This window comes from Oryctolagus cuniculus, chromosome 8 (assembly GCF_051225735.1).
Source record: "Oryctolagus cuniculus isolate XC-2025 breed Fujian yellow rabbit chromosome 8, ASM5122573v1, whole genome shotgun sequence".
Lineage (NCBI taxonomy): Eukaryota > Metazoa > Chordata > Mammalia > Lagomorpha > Leporidae > Oryctolagus > Oryctolagus cuniculus.
The window spans coordinates 146,227,490-146,246,609 of record NC_142874.1 but is presented as its reverse complement, the minus strand read 5'-3'; the positions used below and the strand labels follow the sequence as shown (position 1 = coordinate 146,246,609).

The 19,120-nt window shown below is 40.8% G+C and overlaps 1 protein-coding gene across 2 annotated transcripts in view; it reads right to left on the bottom strand.

The window, feature by feature from the left end:
- CSMD1 (CUB and Sushi multiple domains 1) overlaps positions 1-19,120 on the bottom strand; it is a 2,062,046-nt gene that overhangs the window by 607,703 nt on the left and 1,435,223 nt on the right. For both annotated transcript variants that reach the window (XM_070047233.2, XM_070047234.2), the window contains exon 8: positions 13,682-13,769. In XM_070047233.2, coding sequence (XP_069903334.2) covers positions 13,682-13,769 — 88 coding nt within the window. The remainder of the gene's footprint in view (positions 1-13,681; positions 13,770-19,120) is intronic.

Here is a 19,120-nt window from a genome sequence, read left to right as displayed (position 1 = left end):
AGCATGGCCTAGAGGCACAGGCTGCAGGCATGAAGAGATCCGGATCACCTGTACTCGACACAGGATAACGCGACCCAGCTCTGCTGAGAGCAGAGATGCCCACTATCATGGAAACAGAAAAGAGCTAATGGAGGAGCCATTCTGAAGCAGGACACAAAGGTGCCAGGCTATGTGTCTGTTTCAACGCTGTAACTGTAACTGCATTTTCCGTTATTACAAGTCAAGAGAGAAGCATGGAAGAATCACAGGAAACAGGCAGACTCGCAGGGTGGAGATCCCGCAGCTCCCCCATGTCTCCCCCAACCAAGAAGATGATGTTGTTGCACTGGTGCCCACGGCACCCTGACTGCTAGAACCTGCATCAGCTTGCACTGCACCTGTGTCCCTCGTTCCTCCATACCTAAAAAAGACTCAGGAAGGGAACTCCATACAATGCGATTCCTCAGGACAGGAATACCAGGCTGCTTTCCTGACTGGTGCATGAGCTGGAAGTGCAATCACAATTCTTTATGTTTTCACACAATAATAGCCAGGTGACCTCAAGTGATACAGAGGAATAATTAAGTCACGGCAGCAACACTGCCAGAACCATAAATATAACTATAAATGTGATTCCAGAAAAGGAAGATAGCTATACCTGGAAATGAGAAATGTGTAGTGGTTTATCAAACTACATGGGTTATAGATTTGTTCCTGCTTCTAACTACGCAGTTTTTACTTTTTTAAAACAGATTTATTTATTTGAAAGTTACTGAGAGAAAGAGAGGTGGGAAGAGGGTTGGGCGGGGGAAAGAGAGAGAGATTTCATCCTCTGGTTCACTCCCCAGATTGCTGCAATGGCCAGGGCTGGGCCAGGATCTAGGAGCCAGGAGCTTCACCCAGGTCTCCTATGTGGGTACAGGGGCCCAAGCTCTTGGTCCACCTTGTGCTGCTTTCCAAGGCACATTAGCAGGGAGCTGGATTAGAAGTGAAGTAGCCAGGACATGAACCAGCACCCATGTGGGATGCTGGCACTGTAGATGGCAGCTCAATCCCTATGCCACAGCTCTGGTCCCTGTAGTGTTTACTTTGTGTACCTCAGTTTCTCCTTCCTCTTGATGGTACATCATTCCTATGATACCCTTTAGCTTCATAAAACATATTTACAAAATAAAATGAAAAATAAAACAGGTCCTCAGTGCAAAAAAGCACTGAGACACAGCACAAAAGTGACTGTTAGGCTGAACAGTGACACAGTCATATCAGTAACTTAAGTTACATCTATGGTTCTAAGTTATAATTGTCACTCTTTCCAACTGCAGAATTCCATTTGAGCTTAGGTCATTCTTTTAAAATTGTTGTCCTGTCCTCTGACAGTAGTGGCTACCTTATTCAGTTTAGCATTGCGGTCATACATCCTTGGGGACAGGCTTGTTCTCCTCAATTTATCACAACTCAACAGAGAAAAACGTTGGCCCTGTGTTGAATACCATAATGAGAAATAAAATCAGTATGGCCAGTCCACTTTCTTCATGATTTATCAAGATGACAGAAGTTGTTTGTACTTGTTGCAAACACAAAGAGGGACTGAGACAACAGGACACACTGAGGTGGGGTAAAGAGAGCCTGGCTGTACACAGAGAAGACACCTGTGTGGGAGAAGGAGTCAGAGATGGGGCACTGTGTAGTCCATCTTAGACAGAAAACAGACAGTGCATTTGTCCATTTTGCTTATCTGGGCTCCTCATCTATTTCTGTCTGAGCCAACTCCACTCGCTTTTGGGAGAAGACTCACAGGAGCACCGCTGGTGTTGGCAACATCTGTAGCAGGAAGCAGAACCGTATGTGAGAAAGAGCATGACTGGGACATGACAGCAAGGAGAGGATGCCAGTGGGGAACAGCCCACCCATGGTTGAGGTGGGACCATTGGGATGGGGACTGCAGCTCCTATCGAACCAGGGACTGCTACATGGAGCTCTGGGATAGGAGTGAGTGGGAAGTGGGAAACAGGAAGAAGGGCCAGGAGGGAAAGGAGAAGCACATGTTTTAGAGAATTCTGGAAGTTCCCTAAGTTCAGTTTCAGCATCAATTAAATATGATAGAGAATTTTTTAAAGGATAGATCTTAGGACAAGGAATAATGTCGCTCCCCCTCTTCGTGGAGGAACGACACAGGACCCTGCGCTGTTCTTTTGTCTGCTCGGCCCTCCCCGGGTTTGCTGCTGGTTCTTCCCGGGTTGGCTACTGTCCCTTCCACCTCCGTGGAAGGGCGGTTCCCCCTGCCACTTTCCCCACTTCCGCGGGGGAGCGGCACACCGCCGGCCGGCTCTCTCGGGGGCTGCTCAGGTGTTCCCTTTAGATGTTCCTGGTGCATGTTGTCTCTCTCCTCCTTTATAGTCCTCTTCCACCAATCCCAACTCTGCTACCCACACGCCGAGTACGCTGCTCTCCTCCAATCAGGAGCAGGTCCTACAGTTTATTGGTTGAACTGGAGGCAGCTGCGTAGAAGTTGTTTGGTCTCTTTCTCTCAGCGCCATATTGTGGGAGAGCAGATGCATAGAATAAGTTTTAATTCCAGTAACTTATTCTAGTCCCAGTTGCTCCCAGTTGCTCACCACAGAATAATATAGGGGTGCCAGCATTGCAGCCCAGGTTCCAGTCCCAGCTACTCTGATTCCAATTCAGCTGCCTCCTAATGCACACGAGAAGGCAGCACGTGACGGCACAAGTACTTGGGCCCATGCCACCCGTCTGAGTGGCCAGGATGGAGCTCCTGTTTTCTGGCTTCAGCCTGGCCCATGCCTTACTGTTGTAGCTATTTGAGGAGTGAACCAGTGGATGCAAGATGGCTCTGTCACTCTGCCTTTCAAATAAATAAATCTTCTTTTAAAAGAGATAATACAAATAAAGGATCTTCAGCATCTGGCAGTATGCAGGATGGTTGCTAATTTGTGTTCATCCTTTGTGAATTTCAGAACACAGCACACCCTCTCAGTGGTCAATTAAAACAAGCTATCCTTTCTCCCGGGCACGTGGAGCCCCATGCTAAGGCACACGGGTTGGACATTGGGCTCAAGGTCAGATTTCAATCACATCTTGACTCTTCTCTTGGCTGCATGAGTTCCACAAAACACATCCCTCCCTGTTCAGTGGTCCTCACGTTAGGTGTAGAAAAGTCTAATCATGGGGTCAGAGTTGTGGTATAGCAGGTTAAACTGCTACCTGTGATTCTAGCAACTCATGTGGGCTCCAGTTCATGTCCCAGCAGCTCTACTTCTGATCCAGCTCCCTGCTAATGGCTTGGGAAAGCACTGGAAGATGGCTCGAGTGTTTGGGCTCCTGCCACACATTGGAAGACCTGGAAGAAGCTCCCGGCTCCAGGCTTCTGCCTGGCCCAGCCCTGGCTATTGCAGTGCATGGAAGATATTTTTCTCTCTCCCTCCTCAACTTCCAAATCAATCAATCAATCTTAAAAAAAAATACTTTCTCCAAACTGGTTTGGATTCAAACAAGAAATCCTTGTATTTTAGGCTTCATTTACATGAAATACTTTAAAGTTAATGCCAGAATCTGTATTCAGATTGCCTATAGACAAAAGATGTCCAAGAAACAGAATCATAAAGTAAATAAAATCAGATGAGGAATACTTTATCAGTCTAGCAAAGGGAGCTCTTTATAAGCCAAAGCAGCCAACTATAGAGATTGCAGTGATAACTACAAACAAACCCATCCACCCATCCTGACCCTGCCTGTCACTAGTTTGGATTGCATGGTAGTCATTAGCTTTGATTATAAGAATTTAGAAAGCACTGAATGCCTTTCATTTAACACAGCTACAAGAAGATTTCAGACTCTTAAGAATAAGAACATCCTCTCTCTTTTCAAACATCAGCACATAGAGCGAACTTAATTCATGTTAGGCATTTTCACACATTGCTTCATCTGAGTTCTGAGGACTTTTTACATGTCTGTAGTCCTCAGTTTGCATTTTAACACACATTGAATCTATGAGGACAAGGAAAATCAACACTGGGCAAGTCAATAGATAAATACAGGTCTTGAACATCTGATACCCATGTTCACTGCACAATCCCACACTACCAAAAAGGATGGCACTCAATTCATTTCAGTTGTAAATGCAACATGGCAAAAACCTTAATAACATGTTTCTTCCATCAAATGTTCTTCTTCCTTATAAAGCCAGCAACAATTTTGTTAGCTTGTTTGTTGGTTTTTATTTCTACATAAAAGGCAAAGATACAGAAATAGAGCTCTTCCATCCACTCACTGCTCAAAAGCTTGCAGCAGCTGGGCTGATTAAGGTCAAAGCCAGGTGATGAGAACTCAAACACATCTCCCAGGCACATCAACCATTATCTCTGCCTCCCAAGATGTACGTTAGCAGAAGACAGAATCAGAAGTGGAGCCAGAACTTAAGCTGAGGCACTTTTATGGACGGTGGGTTTCCCATGTGATGTCTTAAATGCTTCACCAAATGTGCACACACGCAACAGATTTTAGGCTGAACAGAATCAGCTTGTACATCTAGTCGACCTCTTTCAGAGTAATGGTTCATAGATCCTGGAGAGGGAAACTTTCAGAAGGTATCTGAAATCTAAACTACTTGTATAAAAATACATTGATATTATATGCCTATTTAATAGTGTTGTCATCTCCACTGATGGTACAAAAGTATCACTGGGAAAAGTTGACTGCAACTTAGCATGCATAAATGCAATAGCATGATGTTCTAGCAGAGAAAAGATCAGTGTCACTCTAGGAAGTGCTTTGTGAAGGAGAAAAATATTAATACATTTTATACTTGAAAATGTAGTGCATCTCTAGCAACTACTGAAGACTGAGAGAAGTCTAGTCGTTTTTTTTTTTATTGAACATGTTTTTATTTGAAAGAGCTATTGACAAACCATAACTGCTAAGTCTTGAGTATTAGACATTTTCTTAAAAATGAATGTATGAGACTTTTACTTCAAAAGAAGTGACAAATTTGTGATCAATGACAAAGTTAAAGCTGTCTATAAAAATTAGAATTTTTGAGAATCATATCTGTCACTATGAACTTTACAGTTTCCCTGTGCTTGAATATTTTTTCTAATGACATACTTGGAAAAATTTGACAAATATGATTTTTGGATTGCATACATATCAACATTTGGAAAAACTTCTGTAACTCAAGGAATCATTATTTGAAAAATGGTCATTGTAAGATAGCAGAAAGTCACATACATATACAGGATTAAGAAAGAAACTAGACCAATGGATTTTAATTTAAGAGACACAAAATGTTTATTTCAATGCTTTCATATTCCACATTGAAACAATCATTTAAGAAGATATAATTTGTCAATTTTTGTTAGAGTGTCAAGGAATAATATATCCAACTATTTGAATAGGTTATTGAAATACTCATTCCTTTTCAACTATATGATGAGGAAATTTACAAAATGCCTGAAAAGTAATTTAAAATAATGATTGTGAGATCACCCAAAAACACAAGGAAGCCATGACATGAATTAAAGAAATCTGTACATGGCATGTATGTGGAATTATACAGGGAGATAGAGATATTTAACAACAAAATGAAATATTAGAAATGAAGAATTCATGTCATATAAAAAGTACACTGGAAAGCCTGAAAAACATACTTGGTGAGACAGAAAAAAGAATATTTGATATCTGAGCTAGAAGACAAACCTTCAAAAGTATCTGTCAGGAGAAAAAGATCAGAAAAATTGAAATTAGTATTCATAATCTATAGGAAACCATCAAATGACCAAATACATGTATGTGCCTTAGAAGTTCCTGAGGAAATGGGAAAACAGAATGGCTTAGAAGAATTATTCAAAGAAATAACAGAAAATTTCCCTATTTTGGAGAAAGATATGGACATCCAAGTACAGGAAGTGCATAGAGTCCCTAATATAGATGAGAAAAGATCTTCACCATGACACATTAGAATCAAACTTTCCAAGTAAAACATAAAGAAAAGACCCTAAACTGTGCAAGAGAAAAGTGCCAGTTTCCCTTTAAAGGAACTCCAACTAGATTGACAGTCAAATTCTCATCAGAAACCCCACAGGCTAGGAGGAAATGGAGAGACATAGTCCAAGTCCTGAAAGAAAATAAAACAAAAAACCTGTCAACCCAGAATACTGTAGCCATTGAAGCTCTCATTTATGAATGAAGGTGAAATAAATACCTCCAACTGATCTTCTGTATATAAAGAGAATCGAAAATGAATCTTGATGTGAATGGAAGGGGAGAGGGAGTGGATAAGGGGAGGGTTGCGGGTGGGAGGGACGTTATGGGGGGGAAGCCATTGTAATCCATATTCTGTACTTTGGAAATTTATATTCATTAAATAAAAGTTAAAAATAAATAAATAAATAAATAAATACCTCCAACACACACAGAAACAGAGATAGATATTCAGGATCATAAACAAACACAAAGGCAGAAAACATCCAAGTACAAAGGAAATCCAAAACAAACAACAGAACAGTTTTGGAAAAATGCAGGACCAAGTCATTATTTACCAGAATAATCTTGAATGTAAATGCACTAAGCTCTCCAATTAAAAGACACAGAATGTCTTAATGTATTAAAAAACAAGATCCATCTATTTGCTGCCTATAAAAACACACCTCACCAACAAAAAGATACACACAGAATTAAATTAAATGGGTGTAAAAAGATTTTCCATGCTAACAGAAAGCAAAACCAAGCAGGAGTAGCTTTCTTAGTATCAGGAAAACAGACTTTGAGGCAAAACTGTTAAAAGAGGCAAAGAAAGGCACTATATAGTGACTAAGGGATGAATTCAACAGGAAGATGGGACAATAGTAAATGTATATCATCCAAAGGCTAGGAGACCCAGCTATTTAAAACAAATGTTAATAGATCTAAGGGGAGACATAGGCTCCATCCAACACAATAACAGGAGCCTTCAATATCCTAGTTTCATCAATGGACAGAACAATAAGACAAAAAAAATCAACAAAAAACAACAGAGCCGATCGACACTATGAACCAAATGGTTCTAATTGATATCTACAGAACATTTTCTTTTATTTTTTTTCAAACTTGTATTTAATGAATATAAATTTCCGAAGTATAGCTTATGGATTACAATGGCTTCCGCCCCATAATGTCCCTCCCACCTGCAACCCTCCCCTTTCCCACTCCCTCTCCCCTTCCATTCACATCAAGATTCATTTTCAATTCTCTTTATATACATTTTATCTGCAGCTGCAGAATACACATTCTTTTCATCAGTACATGGAACTTTCTCCAGGATAGACCATATACTCAGACATAAAATAACTCTTCAAATTAAACCATGTTTCTTCGCTGACCACAATGCAATGAAGCTGGAAATTAGCATAATAAACTCTAGGTCATATGCCAATACATTGAGACTGAACAATTGCTCATGAATGAACAAGCTATAGGGGAAATCAAAGGGAAATAAAAAAATCCTGAGAACCAAATGAAGATAACAACACAACCTATCAAATCTGATATATAAAAACTTATTGGATATAGGAAAACAGTGCTAAAAAGAAAGATTATAGGATTTTAAAACTATAATTAATTAAAACAATAACATGCAATAGCTTGAACACTGAAGTAGTTGCAGGGATCCATATATAGTCTTGCTATCCTAATAATAGTAAAAAGAATGCTAAAGTGGTCATGCTAATATCAGTTAAAATTGATTTTAAGGTTAAATAAGGTTAAGTTATAACCAAGGATAAAGAGGGCCATTTCACAACATCAATGATATGAATTCATTACGGCAATGGCTTAGCAATTTCTAACATTTATGGACCTCATAACAAAGTTTTAAAACATAATTGTAAAAAAGTTTATGGAAAATGTGCATTATGATAAACATTATGATAGACTGCACTAAAATGAACTTTCTTTTAAATTCCATTTTTTATAAACATATTGAAATCCTCTCACATATGAAGAAAAATCTGATAGGTCCAACATAAGACATTGTCAAATCCACAATTTCAGTAGAAGAATGTACTGAAGTATGCAACAATAAAAGATATAACAAATGATCAGAAATCCAGTAAGTATATTAATGTCTGGAATGACATCATCAATCTGCCAATTAGGGAACATGCCCGCCACTCCAAAAAATAGAATATATTTTCTTTTACAGTAACTATGGGATAGTTACCAAAATAGAGCATATTCTTTGTGGTAAAGCCATCATTATTACATTTGAAAGGCTTTACATCATATAAAGTATGGTTTCTGACCACGAAGATTTTCAGAAAAATCTCAGATATTTAGAAACTAAATAGCACCCCATTAAATAAAATATGGCACAAAAAAGAAGTAGTCAGAAGGGGAAAAATAATGTGTTTTTGAGGTGCATGAAAATGAACACACAACATATCAAGAATGATAAAATATAGTCAAAACAATTATTAGAAGCAAATTCATAGCATAGCAGTAATGTCTTAAATCATTAATCTCAGCTTTAGCCTTAAGAAACTAGAAAAAGAGTAACAAATGAAGTCCACAGTAAACAGAAGAAGGAGAATATAAAAAAGTAATCAGAGTAAAAGTCACTGAGATTAAATACAAAAGAGAAATCATTAAATCCAAATGTTTGTGTTATTCTGGTTTCACTCTATTTTTTTTTTTTTTTTTGACAGGCAGAGTGGACAGTGAGACAGAGAGAAAGGTCTTCCTTTTTGCCGTTGGTTCACCCTCCAATGGCCGCCGTGGCCAGCGCGCTGCGGCCAGCGCACCGCGCTGATCCGATGGCAGGAGCCAGGAGCCAGGTGCTTTTCCTGGTCTCCCATGGGGTGCAGGGCCCAAACACTTGGGCCATCCTCCACTGCACTCCCTGGCCACAGCAGAGGGCTGGCTTGGAAGAGGGGCAACCGGGACAGAATCTGGCGCCCCGACCGGGACTAGAACCCAGTGTGCCGGCACCACAAGGCAGAGGATTAGCCTATTGAGCTACAGCGCCGGCCTCACTCTATTTTTGAAACCAATGACACTGACATATTACAGGTCCCATGGATCAGTCGAACGCACACACACACACACACACACACACATCACAAACCTCAGAAACCTGAGCCGGGACACCACTACTAATTTAAACTGATAAAGGAATATCATGGATAATTTTGTGCAAGCCTATGTGACATCTTGGATAAAACAGTATTTCCTGAAATATGCAAACTGTATCAAAGCTTGCTGAAATAGAAATAGCTAACCTAGGAATAGAAAAGAATATAGAAATAGCCTAGGAATAGAAAAGAAATTGAATTTGTAGTTGGAAAACCTCGTGAGAAAATTCCAATTCCAGATGGCTTCACAGGTGAGCTCTTCCAAACACTTAAGAAGCAAATGTTACAATTATGCACAAACTGGAAAAGAAATTCCAGAGGCCAGAACACATCTCAATTCATGTTTATGAGACCATTACGGTTCTTGTGGCAAAACTCATCATTATAAGAAAAGACTATATACCAACATCATTCATGAATACACATGTAAAAAAATACTAGACAAAATTTCAGCCAAATACATGGTATTTGGCAAAAAGGATAATGCATTATGACCAAATTATTTTTATACCTCAATGCAAACTGGTTTAAAATAAAAAATTAACAAATAATTAATCATATTAGCAACTAATAAAAGATCATCTCAAATGATACAGAAAATTTTTTGACAAAATCTTGCATCCACTTCTGACAAAAAAAAAAAAAAAAAAAAAAAAACTTCTAGAATGTTAAAGAGAAAAGGGTATTTCATTAGTCCACAGAGAGTGTCTGTGAAAGCTCTACCACCGATGCCACACTTACGGTGAAAACCAAAATTCTTTCGAGTAAACCCAGGAATAAGGTAAGAGGGTCTTACTATTTCTATCTAACTCTGCAATGTAGGCTCCAGTCAGTACCTACAAGCAAGGAAAAGGAAAAAAGAAAATTCAGATTAAAAAGATATAAAAGGGGCTCAGATTCAGGCAAATGCAAATGGCAGGATCATCCAGGGAGAAAGCCCCATGTAATATGCAAAAATCTACTAAAATGAACTCACCACCACGTAGGTAGTAGTGTCAACACATGCACGCATATACAAAAACTACACATGAAGAAATAACACATGTATTCAATAGAAAACTTAATCCTTCAAATATTTCTAGAGTTATATTATTTGACATGTAAATAATAGAAAGATTTCCCCAAGAAACTACCAGTAAAGATTGCGAGCCCTGCATGTGCCGAGTCCTACACTGTGGGGAGCAACTCGGACTAGACTAAGTTACTGGAATTAAGACTTATTCTATGCATCTGCTCTCCCACAATATGGCGCTGAGAGAAAGAGACCAAACAACTTCTACGCAGCTGCCTCCAGTTCGACCAATAACCTGCAGGAGCTGATCCTGCTCCTGATTGAAGGAGAGCAGCGTACTCGGCGTGTGGGTAGCAGAGTTGGGATTGGTGGAAGAGGACTATAAAGGAGGAGAGAGACAACATGCACCAGGAACATCTAAGGGGAACATCTGGATAACACCTGAGCAGCCCCCGAGAGAGCCGGCCGGCGGTGTGCCGCTCCCCCGCGGAAGTGGGGAAAGTGGCAGGGGGAACCGCCCTTCCACGGAGGTGGAAGGGACAGTAGCCAACCCGGGAAGAACCAGCAGCAAACCCGGGAAGGGCCGAGCAGACAAAAGAACAGCGCAGGGTCCTGTGTCGTTCCTCCGCGAAGAGGGGGAGCAACACTACACCACTTTGTTGAGTGCCACGTGCACCTGCAATCTGTCTTTCCTCAACTAGCCAGACCAACACAACTTCTAGAGCTAAAGCTTGTGCAGAAGTTGAGCCTCTTCCTCAGAAATAAGGCTTTTAGGAAAATGAAGTGGAATAAATATCAGCACACTCACTGTGTCACCCTTGAGGGAATACTGGTGCTGAACCTCCGTACCATCCCTGATAAGCTCTGAAGCTTCAGCTTTTTCCCTGGCTCTCTTCACTGCATGATTAATCTGAAGATGGAGCTTGGCATTGCCAGATGTAGTGTGTTTCTCTTTATTTTAGCAAAGAGCTCTACAAAACAGACGAAGGATGTTTCTGGATTCTGGAGAAGAATTTCAGGAATGCCTGAGTACTTCATGTGTTGTTCCCTCACATGCAAAGTACATGTGACAAATACATGTTGAATTCCTCTACAGCAGGCGGATCACGGTCACCGAGGAGGCAAAGATAAATAAGACATGCTCTCCATCCCGGACAAGCTTTGGGTAGTAGAAAATGCTCACATAAGCACCTGGCGATGACTGAAGGCTGACCACTCTAGTGGCAGGTGCTTTGCGATAGAGGCAGGAAGAATATTTTTCCTGGTTAGGACAGGGGATGACATGTGAGATAGGGAGGAATGTTGGGAATGGAAGATGACGTGTGAGATAAGGGAGGAATGTTGGGATTGGAAGATGACGTGTGAGATAAGGGAGGAATGTTGGGATTGGAAGTTTCTCGGAGCTCTGACAAGGCGATGTAATTTCCTGTTTGGTTTCCTTTCTAGGAGATGAGCTTCTGGAAGGCCTTCAGATAGCTTCTATCCTGTGTGACACTGGGAACCAGCATCATTCTGTATCTACTGCTATTCTTCACCACAGCTCGGCTCAAGTGGCTGCTGTGGCTGCCCCAGGTCCTGCTACTGGCTGGTGCATCAGTGCATGGCACTCATGGATGGCTGATGCAACATTCATACCCAATTCTCCGGAGAACTGCCCTGTGCCAAGTGAAGGAAGCCAGTGATTGGCTGGAAAGTAGATACAAGAGGTGGAGCTACCTCGGAAGTACAATTCATGCTCCAAAACCCTCCAGGGTTCACACTCAAGTTTACCTCCTGTTAAAAACAAACAAAAAACACTTCCTCTTAGCTTTTGACCCCAGTTCCTCTGTGCTTTCTCTATTTTGCTAAGAGAAGGAGGGAGGAGAGAGGAGGAAGAAGGGAACAGGGAGGAGGGAGGAGGAGGAGAAAGAAAAACCACCTGAATAAGAATCTCTATCCTAGGCCATTGCTCAAAGGAACTCGCATTAAATCACTAGCTTTGAAGCACATTAGCCAACATTTGTGATGTCTAGCCAATCCCCATTCTAGCTCTCTGTTCCAGAACACTGACATTTCTGTTCTTTTCACATAATGAGATATAAAACTGACCTATGCGGAGGTTTGGACATGCCTTAAGTGGTCTCTCATGGCTTCATGGGTAGAAATTTAATCACAATTCTGAAGTATTAAGAGACCGGAAACTTTAAAACATTTTATTTATTTATTTTTTCTTTGAAAGGCAAAATAATTGAAAGAGAGACAGAGAGAGAAAGAGACTGAGAAAGAAGCCTCCATCTGCTGCTTTGCTTTCCAAACGTCCAGACCAGCCAGGCCTGGGTAATGCCAAAGCTAGGATCCAGAAGGCAGAAACGGAACCCAGTTCTCCCATGTATGAGGGAAGGACCCAGTCATGTGAGCCATCACCTGTCCCATTAGCAGGAAGCTGAGTCAGAGGCAGAATGGAAACTCAAACCCAGGTCCTCTACATTTACCTGCTACACAAAGTATCCATCCCCAGGGTGGAAACCTAATTCACCTTTGGGAATTCCGTGAGGTGACTAGGATTAGATAAACTGGTTATAGTGCAGCAGCTCTGATTTAGTCCTGGTGGCTTCACAAGGGACCAGAAGACACACAGACACAAGGGCTTTGTCTACGGCCACATGATGTCCTATGCCACCGTGGGACATTGCCAGCAAGAATGCTGTTACCAGAGGTGGCCCCTCAAGTAGAAGCTTCCAGTACCATGAGCCCAAATAACCTTTAAAACTCATCCAGTCTTTGGTGCTGCATTATTGGCCACAGAAAATGGGCTAACACAATCAAGTCTAGAGCCATGCTACAGACAGCTTTGTGATTTTTCTATCATCTCAACAAGTACCACCACCACTCTGATTTCACTGAACAATGCTTTTCCACCTCTAATGGTATCTCTACTTCTTTCAATTTTCTGTACTTGTCTGCTTTGTTTCTCTCTCAAAATGGTTAGATAGTAAGATGAAAAAACACAATTTTGCTTTATTCTGAGTTTTCAGCTTACTCATAGTATTGCTAGCCAGCTTATAAGGTGGCAAATATTGTTTCTTGAACTAATCAAAAGAAATTCAAAATCCAGAATAATAGCATTACTGTGCTCATCACTGCATTACTAACATAGCAACTGGAGAGAGTCCTTGGTTCATCATAATCCTAGGAAAATGACTCCCAACATTTTTTGAATAAACAGCATTGAATGCTACCAAATTTTATTACTTTAAATGTTTATTGAGTCAATCAGTCATGAGGCCATAAATTTTCCCCTCTTTTTTATATGTTAAACACATTAAAATATGGAATAGCAACATAAAAACAGGACCAAAAATCCTAATGCCAAGTCTGATGATGTCCATTAGAGGCAATGGTTTAATATTGGATTATGTAATAAAAGATATCAACTCTGGAGTATCCAGACTTTGTCAGCATGACATGTTCTAGACTCCAAAGAGCCATACCTCTACTTTAAAGGACAAAAAAGCTAAATGAAAATGGAAGCTGAAATTATACAGAACTATAAAATGACATAACTTGGGACCATTGCTTTATCTCCTACCTGAAGTCAGAGCCCGCTCTTCTGCCATTTTCTGGAGTCCCAGGGTCTGGACACATGTCAGAAACCATTGCAACACCTCCTTGACTCACTGTAAAGAGAAACATTACATTAAATTTTGTGCAGCTGTTGAGGAGGTGGCTAGAAGATAAAGTAGGCATGTTCAGGGCTTTAATTATTATGCCTTAAAATGTAATTAAGAATTAAGATAGCTTAACCACATGAAAATAACTATTTATTCTTTTTCCTGAAAATCAAAAAGTTTTTTCCACAGCAAGAATTACGACATTCTTTGATTTGAACTCTCTCGTCTATTAAAGATGGCCAAATTTGATTTAAAAAACACCTTATCTGATTATTTGTTTTGTTTTTTAAAATGTATTTGTTTTTTTTTTCATGAAAAAGGAAATAAAATATTTATCTTGCTGCACAAAAATTTGAATCCATTCATAGTTTTTCATCATACACATTTCCATGAATCTTTTGAAGACCCCTCATATACATAGATGTTTAATTTTTTGCACCAAAATAAACTTATTGTTTGATTCAATTTTCCTCAATATTTTTTTTATTTCAAACTTTTATTTAATGAATATAAATTTCCAAAGTACGGCTTATGGATTACAATGGCTTCCCCCCATAACGTCCCTCCTACCCGAAACCCTCCCCTTTCCCACTCCCTCTCCCCTTCCATTCACATCAAGATTCATTTTCGTTTCTCTTTATATACAGAAGATCAGTTTAGCATACATTAAGTAAAGATTTCAACAGTTTGCTCCTGCACAGAAACATAAAGTGAAAAATACTGTTTGAGTACTAGTTATTGCATTAAATCACAATGTACAGGACACTAAGGAGAGAGATCCTACATGAGGAGTAAGTGCACAGTGACTCCTGTTGTTGACTCAACAAATTGACACTCTTGTTTATGGCATCAGTAATCACCCTAGGCTCTTGTCATGAGCTGCCAAGGCTATGGAAGCCCCCTGAGTTCACTGACTCTGATCATATTTAGGAAGGCCATGGTCAAAGTGGAAGTTCTCTCCTCCCTTCAGAGAAAGGTACCTCCTTTTTTGATGACCCGTTCTTTCCACTGGGATCTCACTCGCAGAGACCTTTCATTTAGGTTTTTTTTGTTTTTTTTTTTTTCCCCAGAGTGTCTTGGCTTTCCATGCCTGAAATACTCTCATGGGCATTTCAGCCGGATCTGCATGCCTTAAGGGCTGATTATGAGTCCAGAGTGTTGTTTAGGACATCTGCCATTCTATGGGTCTGCTGTATATCTCACTTCCCATGTTGGATCATTCTCTCCCTTTTTGATTCTATCAGCTAGTATTTGCAGACACTATTCTTGTTTCTGTGATCCCTTTGGTTCTTAGACCTATCATTACGATCAATTGTGAACAGAAATTGATCACTGGGACTAGTGAGATGGCATTAGTACATGCCACCTCGATGGGATTGAATTGGAATCCCCTGGTATGTTTCTAACTCTACCATTTGAGGTAAGTCAGCTTGAGCATGTCCCGAATTGCACATCTCTTCCCTCTCTTATTCCCACTCTTGTTTTTTTTTGGAAATTTATATTCATTAAATAAAAGTTAAAATGTATTTGACAGGTAGAGTTATAGACAGTGAGAGAGAGAGACAGAGAAAAAGGTCTTCCTTCCGTTGGTTCACCCCCCAAATGGTCACTACGGCCGGTGCTGTGCTGATCCAAAGCCAGGAGCCAGGTGCCTCCTCCTGGTCTCCCATGCAGGTGCAAGGTCCAAGCACGTAGGCCATCCTCCACTGCACTCCCAGGCCACAGCAGAGAGCTGGACTGGAAGAGGAGCAACTGGGACTAGAATCGGCACCCATATGGGACGCCGGCGCTGCAGGCAGAGGATTAACCAAGTGAGCCATGGGGCCAGCCCCACCTTATTTGATTATTATGCTCACTGGTATGCTAGGTCACAGCTAACAGCTCCATGGAAAGTCAGCACCATGCAAGGAATGCCTGAACTGATCCAGAAGAAAGACTCAATGCATTCCCCAAGGGTACCAGTGGAGAGGATAATTATCTTCTAATACCTAGACAATAGATACTTAAAGTACAATTACACATAATGTTTTAAACATTGAATGCACATATAATTGAATTAAATAAGATGTGGGTTCTTTGTACAAATGTGTTGATTTAGACTCCCTGAGTCTATTCCACAAAAAGTATTCCTATTGGGATTTTCACCATAACACAATAGTTTCTAAAAGACTTGCTTGCTTACTAAATAGTGTGATTCCAACTCTGATATCCACCCTATAAAATCTGTTATTCAACCAAGACATGCCCCCTCTTTCTTTCCAGAAATTTCCTCAACAGAGGACTTGTTAGCTATTCATGCTTACTGAGATAAGAAAGTCCAAAGGAAACATTCTTAAGACCTCACAGGGGGCCCATCCTGAGCTACTGTTACCATCACGTTATAGTCCAAAGATGCAGCAACAGCATGAACGGACTAGAAGAGCTGGATCAAGAATCTAGACAAACCCAGTCATTGTGGAGGCAGAGGAGTTGCCACTTGAGGAACCAACAGTAACTCAGAACATGCTGCTGGGTGACTCATATGTTTACTAAAATTTAAACACATTCGCATATTCTATGATGTGTAGTTAAAAAGCATGTGTACATATACACATATTCTCAGATGAATTTTAAACAACTCAATAAAATAAAGAAAATATGCCTGGGTAGATAGCAACCCCTTAATATATTTTGTTTAATTATATATAAATTATTATTATTATTATTTTTTTTTTTACAGGCAGAGTGGACAGTGAGAGAGAGACAGAGAGAAAGGTCTTCCTTTGCCGCTGGTTTACCCTCCAATGGCCGCTGCGGCCAGCACGCTGCGGCCAGTGCACCGCGCTGATCCGATGGCAGGAGCCAGGTACTTATCCTGGTCTCCCATGGGGTGCAGGGCCCAAGCACTTGGGCCATCCTCCACTGCACTCCCTGGCCACAGCAGAGAGCTGGCCTGGAAGAGGGGCAACCGGGACAGAATCCGGCACCCAGACCGGGACTAGAACCCGGTGTGCCGGCGCCACAAGGCAGAGGATTAGCCTAGTGAGCCGTGGTACCGGCTTAAAGCAATAATTATTATAGAAAAAGTTAGTGCTTATAATTGCTGACTTAGAGAGAAATAGTATATGTATATAAACTTTCATTAAACACAAAATCAACTCAGAAAATAATTAGTGATTTCATTCTTAGTAGTTACTTAACTATGCCAAATTGGTTAACATTTATAATATCTAAAAATACTTCGCTGATACAATAAATGATATAATAAAAGTATAGAACTTAAAAATATTCTTCACAGGGCTGGTGCTGTGGTGAAGTGGGCTAAGCTTCTGCCTGCTAGTCTGGCATAACATATGGGTACCTGTTTCTGTCCCAGCTGCTTCTCTTCTGATCCAGCTCCCTGTTATGTCCTGGGAAAGCAGTAGAAGATGGCCCAAGTGCTTGGGCCCCTGCACCCACGTGAAAGACCCGGAAGAAGCTCCTGGCTCCTAGCTTTGGATCTGCCTAATTCCCGCCATTTGGGGAATGGACCAGAGGACTGAATACCTTTCTCTGTCTCTCATTCTCTCTGTAGCTCTGCCTCCCCAAATATTTCCCCAAATATTTAAATAAATAAACCTTTAAAAATGTTTTCCCTAAATAATTTTCTTAATATAATTTAAACAGAACCCAGCAAGCTGGGTGGTGACATCAGTAGATAATTGCACAGAAAGCTCTATAAGTTCAACTCCCACAGAAACATCAAAAATATAACTCCAGAGAACATAAAATAACTACAGAATCTCTGGACACCAGTTAAAGATATATAACAACCAAATAAATGCTTAGTGGAAAAAGCCACGTTCAAAACTGTAGAAAATTCCATGTTGTTTTAAATATCCTGTGACTCACACCTCCCCTGGTGTGGCACAGGGCAGCTGAGAGGACACGGCTCCATCCCCATTGTTTCCGCAGGAAAAGAAAAGCACAGATGAACTGCATGGCAGCATCCTAGCCTGTCTGGGGCTGTCTTGCCTGACTCCCATCTCAGGAGAGGGACACTGGCACCCAAGGAAGGCAGTGCCCACGCTGCTGTGCACTGCAGGAGGGCAGCAGAGCCACGGCAGCCAGGAGTGAGGGAACACGGGCAGACCCACGCCCGGGGACACCTTCTCACAGGAACTGGGGAGGCCCGACCTCAGAAGCAGCTGGGGGACGGGACAAGCACAGATACGAACCCCGACAAGGAACATACAGAAAGGCCTCCTGAAACTGTAAGTCCCCCCTCCTTTGGGATTGTAAGGCTCAGAGGTCCACAGATCAGTGAAGATTGCCCACTGGAGTCTGCAGAGAATGGCTTTTTTTTTTATAAATGCTTGATTTTTAAACAGAGATCATAAAACATAAAAAGCAGGAAAATGTGGCCTATTCACAGGAGCAAAATAAATTTATAGGAATAACCTGTGAAGAAACACATGCATGAAACTTAATGAGATAAATTACTGGACAATTTAAAACAACAGATTTGAAGACGTGGTGATAAAAAAATGTCCATATTCATAGAATGACAAGGATATGCAATATAAAGAAGTTTAACAAAGTCCAGGTAAATGGGCCCAAAAAGACCCACACAAGACACATTATGATAAAACTGTTGAAATATATAGGGGGGGATCTTGAAGATAGAATATAAAAAGTGACTTGTCATAAACAGGGGTGCTCAATAAGCCTATCACCACATTTCTCAGCAGAAATCTTGCAGGTTAAAAGGCAATGGAAGAAAAATCTAAGTGCTGAAAGAAAAAAAAATTGTCAACCAAGAATTCTATACCCTATATACTCATCCCTAAAAAATACAAGGGAAAATCTAAGACAAACAGAAAACGGAGCAGTTCATTGAGACTGACTTATTACTTCACAGGAAATGCTAAAAGGATTTAAGTTGAAACAAAATGACATGGATAGTAACTTGATGCCACTTGTAAAAGGTCCCCAGTAAAGGCAAATACAAGGAAAACACTGTAAAGACGTCCTTAATTATTTGAAATAGTTAGGGAGAAGCAGAGGCAGAGGCAGAGGAACAAAGATCTTCCATCTGGTGGTTCACTCACAAGTGGCCACAACAGCCATGACAGAGCCAGGCTGAAAGCAGGAACTTCATCTGGGTATCCCACAGGAGTGCAGGAACCCATGTATTTGGGCCATCTTCCACTCCCTTCCCAGATCCAGTAGGGATCTGGATCAGAACTGGAACAGCCAGGACTTGAACCAGCACCCATATAGGATACCAGAGCCTTAGGTGGCAGCTTTACCTACTATGCCACAGTGCCGGCCCTGGAAAAATATTTTTTAAATAGTATTATAGAAATTTTGATTTACAACTTCACTTTTCATTTTGT